At 35.7% G+C, this 12,469-nt stretch overlaps 1 protein-coding gene across 1 annotated transcript in view; it reads right to left on the bottom strand.

The window, feature by feature from the left end:
* LOC135084037 (uncharacterized) overlaps positions 1-12,469 on the bottom strand; it is a 69,391-nt gene that overhangs the window by 56,329 nt on the left and 593 nt on the right. The window contains exon 2 of the mRNA XM_063978779.1: positions 11,674-11,793. Within this exon, the coding sequence (XP_063834849.1) occupies positions 11,674-11,793 (120 nt within the window). The remainder of the gene's footprint in view (positions 1-11,673; positions 11,794-12,469) is intronic.

Consider the following 12,469-nt stretch of genomic DNA (forward strand, 5'->3'; position numbering starts at 1 on the left):
GAGGGGTTTGTTTTTATGTATTAAACTCATGCATGTGTAGCTCAATTCAGTGATTTTTTTTGTATGTTTTTGGAAGCAGGATTTTCAGACACTGTTTTTTATTTTTTAACAACAGATTAAAATTCATGGCTTATTCAATTTTACTCTAGGGATCTAAGGTAGGTCTTTGCCCAATGAAAACAATCTTTCGTTTTTAACGTTTAGAATTTGTAACACAAAAATTACTTGTAGTTTTCATCATCTGTTTATCTGGTCTCCACTTCAAGAGCACGACCATCTTTCATTTAAAAGAGGCATAAGGCTTTGAAACTAGTTGTTTCATAGTTCAAAATAGTTAATAAAATATAATAATTACCTAATAAATATCCTTGGACGTTTTACACTACGATTCTAGTCCCAAACTAAGCAAAGCTTGTACTATGGGTACTAGAAAACGGATATAAACATACTTAAATACTTTTTTATTTACTTAAGTAATTTATAAGTATGCACACAGCCTTATTTTTTATCTACTGTCGTGGGCGTTAGGGATTTGATTCTATTTTGGGGGAAGAGATATTCTTCTTGTGAATTATTGATTTGAAATAGAACTGTCTATAATGTTTGATTTGACAAATAATACGTAGAAAGTTTTTTTTACGTTCATCCTCCTCTGAAAAGCCAGAAACTTGAATGAAGTTAGAAATACAAAACTTCTTAACAGTATTAAAAGTATAGTTGTGGGTCTATGTCTATTATCTAAGAACCTTTATACCAATAAAGAATTTGAATTTGAATCTTTTAAAATTATACCGTTTCTGAGTAATGTTCCAGTGCCTGTCTTATAAATGCGAACAGTAAACATTAAACACCTGCATTCACAAACAATGCTTGCTTAAGTGAAGCAGCAAATCGAACGCACAGCGTTGAATAGAGGTCTGTGATTGGTTCGTGTGTCACCCTGTGCGTCCACGCGCACTGTGAGACCTCATAGTAATGTTTGTGAATACGGGCGAAAGACTGTAGGGTAGATATTATAAACATTGAATTATTATTACCAAACCAAAACCTTTTTTCGGCGCAGACTCTAAGTCTCAAGTTCTCAACCATTTTGTCAAATGGTTCCTCGAAGTTCCTAAATACTTGTCTAATTCCAGAAACACTTCAACTGAGCGCCAAGTGACCTAACCCTTATTGTCCGAATCAATTTTACAAGCGTAAAAAATGTCTATTCCAAAGCGCCAATCTCAAAGGCAAATCTGAAAGTAAGGCTTAGTGCACAACGCGGTCTCATTACACTCGTGATGACGTGACGAGGGTCCAATAGACATTAATGCTCGAAAATTTCGACGGTTCCCCTAATTTGCCACTTGCCCTTTTGAGCTCGTGAAATATTGGCCCATTTCTCATTTTCCGATAATTTTTCTTATGATTTTTTTGTTTGCGTCATCACTAAAGAGGAATATTAAGCGGTGATATTTATTTTAGACTTTGAACTGTTATTTTGAAGTAAAAGACATTGAGATAAAGTGCATAATCGGTTAATTAAATAATATAAGAACAAGAATAAGTACACTGATTTATAAAAACAGTAATATGTTGAAAATCAGCGCTGAATTTGCAGGATTTTCCGTGCTAATCCGAGCCACTTCCATTTATTTATGTTTCAACTTATTCTTCTATGCTTTAATATGGCTATATCTATCTAAGTAATTTCGATCTCTAATTAATTTTAATCCATTTGGCATAAACTGATCGGGTTTTTATTGGAGGTCAAGCTTTACGAGTAGCGGTCACGCGGTGAGAAAAGCTAATTTTACATACCTAATTTAAAGTACATAGTTACAGAGGCTCTAAAATCCTTGAGTAAACATACTTACGCACTTACAAACAACTTCTACACATAAATGGCGTTAATTCCATGGCCCAGAAAGCAAAGCCAATACTTATTGTTTGGCTTTATATGTTGCACTCCCTGTCTTCGCACCATGAAAGGATCCGAGACAATGAGCCTTTCTCTTGGCATGACTTGGGCTTCCATTGTCTAGTGTGAACTCCGCCTTACAGGCATTTATCATGCGTAGAAAATCGCGGGAACACGGAGGTTTGGTGAATCTATTTTTTTTAATCTAAGGCTTGTTTTGATAAGAAAATACCTAAAACTCGTTCAAAGCCTAAAAAACCTAGTGTAAAACTGTTACCTTGGGTTGCTCCTTCTTACTTTCTACTAATATTTTAATTGCGAAAGTTTGTATGGATGTCTGGATGTTTGTTACTCTTTCACGCAAAAACTACTGTTCACTATAAAACTTCTAAATATGTACTGTCAAATTCCATATAAAACACGGGTTATATTTTATGGTTAAAGTTAAGGTTGTGCAACTGAGGTTTATTCGTGTAGTTCATGTAAAACTTGTAAAGAAACTTGATAAATTTAATTTTTCAATGAAAACTATCTTTTTTTTTTTGTAAACAAACGAGTTGGCATTATTATATGCCGTGAAAATTCACAACCAAACTGAATATCAGTCTGCTTTACATTATGCAATTAGTTTGATTCGGTAATTAGTAAAATTCGATACAAAACTACTAACTGTTCATATACTACATCCATGATGTATGAATTGTTGTAATGCATTCTCCCCTGGGGTTACACATTGGTAATTAAATAATCATGACGCTAACGAAGCGTTGTATGTGAACAAATAAGAGTATCCAATTGTTTTGTTTTCAAATTGATGTATTGTATAATATCTACTCTGAAAGTTATTTCTGTTGAAAGTGACATGAATTTTACAAAGAGCTATCGATTCTGTCGCCAATCGCCATGTACAGTCTATATTGACAAATCCCTATAATTCATTTTGAACCATATTTCCCTGGAATACAGTACACAATCCGTGGTCAGAAGTTAGGGTATGATGTGGAAAATTTTCTTTCCGATGTATTTTTTATTTCGAACGAATCGAAGTAATTATTCGATTCGTATCGAATCTGCTCAGTTGAAAATGGATAATAATGTGGTGTGGTGACAATTATGAATTTGTTAGACTTTTGATTATATTATAGGAAATGGTATGAGGAAGTCAATTATTTAGAATTTTAGAACAATGCAATTTGTAAACGAAAGACCCATTACTTATCCTTTATTAAGTGACTACCTATTTATAGGAATTAAGCTCTAAAAAAACTTCTGGATTAATCATTAAAATTACTGTCGATGGAAAACAGTTTTCACGTTAAATGGTAGCCAATGTTGTTTGATAGACAAAGTTCACTTTTTATTCTAGAAATAAGAGACAGTAGGTGTAGGTACTTTTTCTTTTGTACTTAACCCCATCCAACCAGGAAAACCACGTGAAAAAAAGACTAGCTAGTCTTAATAGTTAGTAAAGTAGGTTATTTTAAAGAATTAAATACTCCAAACCAGCAAAGGAACGTAAATTCTTCAACAACCTCAAACACAATAGCTTGGCCTTTGACTCGGCGCCATTTTGTCAACGCTCCCAAAATGGCCGCCGATCTCAGAAAGCGCGCGAAGCAAACAATGGCGGGGTGCCTGAACGATTTGTCTTAATTATCCCCCTTTTTAAAAGCGACTTATCAATGTCTGGGATGCTGGGAATGCATCCAACAAATAGGGTGAATTGAGTCTGACCTGGTTTGGGTTTAGCTCGCTTTTGGGAGTAAACGGGTTGCGGTGTAGAGATATGCCGACGTTGGAGTATATTCGCAATAAAACATTATTTTGGCGGCTGAATAATAGACATAGTAGCTAGGTCATTATGAATGCTTTTAATTTCATAATTATAAACTTCATTTATTATTTTATCGTCATTGTAAAAAAGCGTTTCGCTACTGAAGATGTAGTTAAGTAGTAAGTCTAGGTACTTACTACATAATTACTTAGTAGTAAGTGTTAGATAAATACCTGCTCTTTACCACGCAAAACTAACAAATAAAAGAAAAAGAAAATTGCAACGACACAGCTAAGGCTACTTTATAAAAACTCTTGTGGAAATTTTTGGGAGAGGCCTTTGTCCACCAGTGGACGTCAATTGGCTAAAACGATCGAACTAATAAAAACATTAGACAATGTGTAAAGTTCTTTTCTCTGTGAAGAAAACAGAAAAAATGATTATTTTTATTAATGAAGAGCTAAAAACATACAATTTTACATTCCTCATATTGCAAAAAAATTATCATTGCCCAAAAACGCGAAGGTCACCAAAATTAGTAACATGTCTTCAAAACATTTTCGCATCAAATTCTCGTTTCCCGGATCTCTTTCTTAAATTAATATTCTGAGGGGTCTCTTAGAAAAATCTTGAAGAGTCTTCAGGCATGAGAGGCTCTCCACATCAAATTTATCTTTAAATCTAAGCCGAGGCGATGACCCTGGGATTGCGGGTAGGCGGGGATATTTGACGTGACAATACATATTATAAGGTTATTCAGCATAATTTGTCCTACAGATTCTACAAAAAAATGTAGGATCTAGGTTGTTAGCTGCTTAAATATTGTTGACATTGAAGCATTGTTTTAAGTGAATTGATTGGATTTTACTTATAGATCAAAATAAAGTCAAAGTCAAAATTTATTTATTTGTGTAGACTATTTTGCTCTTAAGGAGCCTCTACATGTTTCATAATCTTTTTATCCTACCAGCGCTTCGAGACCAACATCGAATAAATACTTTTTCTTTCTTTCTTTCATTCAACATAACATTAGTAGAATATTAGGAGGATGTTGGACCCCTATGTCAAATGGTTTATATTTCCTATAATTACAAATTTAAATCAAAGTAGCCTTGAAAACTAACTTACAAATACCTAAACGGCATTTAAATGACAATCATCATCATCATTTCAGCCATAGGACATCCGCTGCTGAACATGGGCTTCCCCAAATGCTTTCCATGTTGATCGATTGGTAGCGGCCTGCGCTTCCCTGCTACCCTTATGATATCGTCGGTCCACCTTGTCGGTGGATGTCCCACGCTGCGTTTTCCGGTACGCGGCCTCCATTTCAGAACTTTAAATGACAATGTCCTCCCTTAATATCAATTCCAATTCACGCCCTCCCAGAGTCCCACTACAAACTACAAAGTTAACAATCAATTGCTTCCCAAATGTAGTTCAGGGACTCAAAAATCAACATAATAGTTCAGTTTGAAACAACTCTTAAGTTAATAGAGACTATTATTGTTACTTGTTTGGATTTATGGTATGACCTTAGAGTTTCTGTCTTCAATTTATGGCAATTTAATGGTCTGGCGTGGAGCATGGGTTTGCTCTTGCTCTTATGGCTTTTGAGTGAAAGCAATATCTACTAGTTACTTCAGTATAAAAAAAACATGCACAGGCAACAGCCACTATTTATTTACATTTTAAAATCTTTATAAAAAACTTTTCATAGCAAATATTTGAAACTAAAATGTACTTGAAAATTCATAATTCAATCACAACGCGTCTCTGAAAGAATAACAATAAATTCCAAAAACTTGAACTACACTTTCATATTTAAATTCAATTGTTTTTAATCCAGATTATCCTAAATTTTCATTTGATTTCATTTACATAAGTAAATTATTTATACTGCAAAGAATTTTCTTTTTGAGATATTACAGGGTACGTCGACACCTTGACCTTACAGACCAATGTGTTTGTACCCTTTTATGCTCTTCACGTAACCTTGATATACTCGTACATTTATACATAATACTTGTATACTATGAGCACATTCAAGAAATAACCTGGACAATGCAGAAACGAGTTTTTTTAGGTTGGGTTCTGTTTTCAAATGTGCAAGAGACTCAGGTTCCATTTATTGGGTTCATATTGAGTGGAAATTTTAGACTGTAATTAGGTATTATTTTAAGTCTTATGTAATAAGACGGTTTATGTTGAAACATCACACTATTTTGTATGGAGTTTGACAGATTTTTGACGTTTGTTAAAGTCAAGTAAGATGGTACAACTCAGCCTAAGCTTTCCCTACCCATTGATAATTTCCCGGCGTTTTTCTCCCATCCTACAGCACCCAAAAGCTCCCCCTGGTTTTTCTTCAAGAACAATACATCAAAATATTAATAACAGCACGAGTGGCAGCCAACAATGGATGTGGGGCGAGCCTGCGAACAATGGCGAAGCGGGTCACAGCGATCAGTTCGTCTATTGGGTTATTTTCACATGAATCAGTCATATTGTGGCTAAACCACATAAAAGTAGAGGTCTGACTTTTAGGTCGAATTCCGAGGCAAATTAAGCACTCAATTTTATGTACATTATATTGAAATTGTAGCTCTGGACTTCAATTAATAACATTCTTTATCCCTTCGTCTAAAGTGAGGCAAAAATCATAAGTCATCCAATGTCAAATTGTATGGGAAAAACTAAGTCAGTAGGCTAGTTTTTTTTTGCCTCAATTTTCTTCCGCTTACTATAAGTACATCTAGGCTTTATTAATCTAATAAAGGTTTGTGCTTCGGCTAGAAAAAGTGACTCACTTTTTTGTACTTTCAAAAAAGTGAGTCATGTTTAGAACTGGCTTATTAGTCCAGTCAATAAAGCATTATAGATGGAAAACTGTAGAACACAATTTCTGACTTCAAGACTTTATTTAGACTAGTTAGGAGGTGAACATAGCAAAAGTCCCCGTCCTTAGCCCTTGAGCCGGCGGGGAGAGGGGGGTTTAAAGGTGCCACTTTTCGGTTTTTCGCTTAATCCTCGGAAACTATGCGTCCTAGTGACATGACTACTATGAACCAAAAAAAGCATATTCAATTTGCTACAGGTGAGATAGTCAACTTTTTTGATAAATTGTATAGTTTTCGCGGCATCTGCTCTAGAAGGTTTGTAAAATTGGAAATTTTATTTTTGTCTTACATGTTCCCATCAGGAGAAAATCGACTAAATCAACATTGAGCAATCATTCTAGACATGCGGGAGCATGTTAAGCCTAGTTCCAGCTAGGGGACTGCACCGTGCGTATATTTAGACGAACCACTTTGAGCTACTATTGATTCTTCATCACTCAAAAACTACTGTGCATTAACACTTCAAAGAAGAACGGTCATCTGTGACCCAGGCCCGACAGAAACGAGACATACCTCAGTTTTTTTGTCATGTCCTAATTAGTTAAATTATATATTTTTTATATTCGAAATCTATGTATAACACCAAAATATTACCCTTTGTTTTTGTTCAGGCGTTATACAAAAACTAATACAAAATGCCTATTTATCACCAAAATTGTTAAATGTATGTACCTAAATGTCTATTACAGCTGCTATGGAATGTATCTAGGTGACCTGGAGATACAGCCTGGATTATAAAGGGTGGAAACGAGAAGTTACAAAATCCAAAAATTCAATGTTACAAGCTTCCATAATCTGTAACCTATTATTGGTACCATTTGAAAGAGCTCGTGAAGCACTTTCAGAATCAGTAACTAGTTTTTCGATATCTTGTATAGTTTAGAAATAATCGAGTGAGATCACTTATCGTTCCATATGTATAACCACCCTGTATAATCCGGCTGTATCTCCAGGTCACCTAGATACATTCCATAGCAGCTGTAATAGACATTTAAGTACATACATTTACCAATTTTGGTGATAAATAGGCATTTTGTATTAGTTTTTGTATAACGCCTGAACAAAAACAAAGGGTAATATTTTGGTGTTATACATAGATTTCGAATATAAAAAATATATAATTTAACTAATTATGACATGATAAAAAAACTGAGGTATGTCTCGTTTCTGTCGGGTCTGGGTTTTTTTTGTATGGGGCGTGACCGTTCTTCTTTGGCTCATGTGTTGAGACTTGTAAGATAAACATCAGCTTCAAATTTCATAAATATGCCTCAAACGGTTCTTTAGGTATTGACGTCCAAAAATCTACATGTCTGACCTATATACCAAATTCTAACCACTTCCAGATGACCTCGAAGGTTCAAATTTGGCATCCAGAAAGGTAGTTCTGTAAATACAAAGGAACAAATAAAAAACCAGTAAATTTTAACATTTCACAGGTGATAGATAGATTTTAGTGTTCTAAATGTCGATTTTTGAACGTCAATACCTAAATAACCGTTTGAGGTATATTTATGAAATTTGAAGCTGATGTATATCTTGCAAGTCTCAATACATGAGCCAAATTTGAAGAGTTAATGCACAGTAGTTTTTGAATGATGAGGAGTCAGAAGTGGCTCCAATGGATTCGTATAAATATACGCACGGTGCAGTCCCCTCCCTGGAACTAAGCTTAACATGCTCCCGCATGTCTATAGTGTTTGCTCAATGTTGATTTAGTCGATTTTCTCCTGATAGGAACATGTAAGACAAAAATTAAATTTCCAATTTTACAGACCTTCTAGAGCAAATGCCGCAAAAACTATACAAGATATAGAAAAACTTGACGGTCTCGCCTGTAGCAAATTGAATAAGCTTTTTTTGGTTCATAGTAGTCATGTCACTAGGACGCATAGTTTCCGAGGATTAAGCGAAAAACCGAAAAATGGTACCTTTAAACCCCCCTCTCCCTGCCGGCTCAAGGGCTAAGGGCGGGGACTTTTGCTATGTTCACCACCTAACTAGGCTAAATAAAGTCCCGAGGTCAGAAATTGTGTTCCACGGATTTCTCTCTACACCGTCGTTAAGGCATTCATTGACTGGACTATAATTATGTTGAAGTTCCAAAGCATACCTATATACAAATGAGAACTCTCCCTTGGCTAGAATATTATTTATTTGCCCAGAAATTGTTGCACTAGGTAATACTAGGCTATAGTTTTTATTTATAAATTCAGACAAAAGATACAAGCAGGATTTTGTACTAAACAATTTATGGAAACGCAACATCAAAATACACAGCCTTACTATTCACAGTAAATATTATTATAACCTTTAAACAACTTTGAAGTCGGATTGCAAAACACAATCAGTGCAAACCCAGTTTATCCTGTAACTTTTAAACTCTCATTACTATGCGAAGTTTGTGTAACTACCCACGAACCGAGGAGCGAAACCAAAGGTTTCTTTTGTCAGGGACATCATTATGAATGAGTATACAGTTTGGCAATGTAGGGAGAGAGGGTAGCCTCATTTTCTTAGATGAATCAAGACAACTAGAAGATAATGAGGCTCCTATCTGAAGGATTTCAAAGTCATCTAATGTCAATATAACTAGTCAGAAAATAAGGAGACCAAAAAGTGGCAAAAGTTGTGGTCTTAGGCTAACGTTTGCTGGACTACCACCGGCTTTAAGTCCTCATTCTATTGACGTTCTATCATTATTCTCTACTTTAGGGCCTAATCGCATTTCGAAAAGATCATATTGTGACCGATCAGATCTATGAAACTGGTGTCTATCCTAAGAATTACTAGCAAACTTGAATTACAAGGTATAAGGCCCGGATGGGGATTCAACTGTGAAGACCTACTGTTTATTAAGAATGACTGATAAAATAGGATGAAAAATCTACCTACCTATCTATTCATTCTAAAGCATACAGGGTGGAATTTTCTAATGCCACCTGGAGGGAAAGTACTCTTAATACTGTAGATAGAAAATTTTACTCAAAGGAAACATTCCTTTATTTTTTAAAAGAAATAGAACTGCATTCAAAGATTTCAAAAAATTTGTTTGCCACACCCGGGAATCGAACCACTAAAATTTGTTAAAAATTACATCCTGTATTTTTATTGCATCGATCGTTAGGGTTAAGTATATGGATGAAATCTTTCTAACAAACTTGATAAATCAAATGAAACGAAAACCATAAAATCTGAAGTTATTTTAATTATGTACAGAAAATTGTATAGTATAGTAGTGAATTTTCGAAAAAAATTCAAAAATCTTTGAATGCAGTTCTCTTTCTTTTCAAAAATAAAGGAATGTTTTCTTTCAGTAAAATTTTCTATCTACAGTATTAAGAGTACTTTCCCTCTAGGTGGCATTACAAAATTCCACCCTGTATACATATGTTTAGGCTATTACTGTTTCAACTTGTATTGTGATCTAACCATGATATGCACCGTATGTAAGCGAAAATAAAGAGATGATGTTCACACCGAAGTCCAAAAATTGCATTTCATCCCCTTTTACTTAATTAAAATTACTGAATAAGTAAGTAATGATCGACGTCGGAGATAACAAAGAATATCATATCATCATCATGATTTAAGCCATAGGACGTCCACTGCTGAACGCTACCCCTAATGATTTCGATAATAGACGGTTGGTGGCGGCCAGCATAAATAGTCAAATTCAATTGATTTTTTAGGTTCGAAATTTTGAGTAAATAGGTCTTAAAACTAGAGAGATATCTAAAATTTGCTGTTAATTTGATAACATTTCATAAATTCACGAGCTCATTTGTATATGATAAATCAGCCTTAATTTTCATATAACGTAAGGTCAAATTACATGTCGGTGTGACCGGCGGTCATTCGTTCTGACCCCGCCACAGCAACGTTCTCAGAGAGGGAATAAAACATCAGAGGATCTTACAGTAAGTGAAAACGTCATCAAATAATCAGTGATGTATGCGAGCTCGTCACCCTTATTATATACGTAAATATGTATGAGGCAGCGCCAAAGAGTGTGGTTAATGTTTGCGAAAAGTCCACTGATGTATGTGCTGCAGTACTTTTATGGGGCAAAAGCCATAGCCATAATACAGTCATAATACAGTTTGTAGTTTTTACTCTGTGTCACACTGTGTGATAAGTATTTTTGGCTAGATTCTTAAAGCTGTTCTTGAATAGAGTGGGAATAGAAGTGGACCCAAGATACAGCCTTGTGGTACTCCACAGTATTGATGAAGATGATTTAATATAGATTGCGTTGATAAAGATAGATGTATTTCACACCACACAATACTGACAAACAAAAGAATAAGTGCATTTTAGGCGATCAAGAACGGATATGGTACCGAAATCTTGCAAACTATTTGAGGAGAGATTTTGAGATGTTAAAACATTAACAACACATAGAAATAGGCATGTAATCTTACAGCTGTAAATATCCACAACGAGTGCTGTACCTTTTTGTGGTATTGATATTATCGATAGAATCTAAACAGTTGGTTTAGCTTTCACTATCGCTACCCTATCTCTATCGGACCAAGTGAACTAACTTATAACCGTTTTAATCTCCACCGAAGTTGACCCATTCGGTAACTTACCAAACTATAAGTTACAACTTGCCACGATAGCCGAACGGTGAAGGGGTCGGATTGGCCGACTCGGCATCTGAGGAACGCAGGAACGAACCCCATCATTCAACTATTATGGTAAAGCGTAACACAAGCATATTTAGCTTAGTGCCAGGGGTTGTTTACTATGAGCCTCATAAGAAGGCTCAAGGTCACCTGAAGGGCAACGGAGCGTGTTATGCTCGGTGTTTCCCTGCGTGATCGAATCAGAAATGAGGAGATCAGCAGGAATAGCAAAGTGACCGATATAGCCCATAGAATGCTAAAATCAAGTGGCAGTGGGCGGGGTACATAGCTCGTAGAGCTGATGGCCGCTCCTTCTTCTCGAGAGGATCGACAATCTGGTGAAGGTTGCGGGAAGTACCTGAATGCGGGAAGCGCAGGACCGGTCGTCATGGAAATCTTTGGGGGAGGCCTATGTTCAGCAGTGGACGTCCTATGGCTGAAATGATGATGATGATGAAGACTTACCAAGTTCGGATCCACAGACGCGCGGGATGATCTCGAGGATGGCGGAGCAGGAGGCGTCTTCGAAGCACAGCTGCCGGGCCAGCAGGCAGTTGAGGATCGCCATGGCCTTCAGCCCGGGACCTGAGGACGAAGGAGAAAAAAGGTTTATATGATTTCTAAAGTGAAATACTAGTAAGTATGCAGGAGAAAAATCTGGATGTTTTTTTCTAGTGTAGAATTTTTTGTTTGAGTCGCTTTGTTGTACCATGCTCCATAAAGAAGACAGTGTAGGCAACAGATCTGCCGTTACCGCTTACCTTAGTGTGTTTTAAGCTACTCTAGGAATTGCAGACTTGAATCAATCTAAACGACAATTTATGAAAGACTAGCTTTTGCCCGCGGATTCACCCGCGTGAAATTTAGTTTGTCACAGATCGTCATAAATTACAGCCTATATGTTATTCTGGGTTATAAACAATAATACTGTAAAGTTTCATCAAAATCCGTTCAGTAGCTTTTGCGTGAAAGAGTAACAAACATTCAGACATCCAGACATCCACACAAACTTTCGCATTTATAATATTAGTAATATAGTAAGAAGTAAGATGATTCAGAACCAGACATGTTCTTTTATTTTTTCTATACATTGCTTTTAGTAGTACGAGTACCTACCTATTTCTATTTTAACATGTCAAATAATTTCCAACCTGTACTATCACTAAACTTATAAATATTATGTAACTATGTAGTTACCTAGTTGAATATCATAAGGACATAAAGACATAAAGTCCTTGCTTCTACTACACTTTCTTTTAGC

This window comes from Ostrinia nubilalis, chromosome 25, assembly GCF_963855985.1.
Source record: "Ostrinia nubilalis chromosome 25, ilOstNubi1.1, whole genome shotgun sequence".
In the NCBI taxonomy this organism is placed as follows: Eukaryota; Metazoa; Arthropoda; class Insecta; order Lepidoptera; family Crambidae; genus Ostrinia; species Ostrinia nubilalis.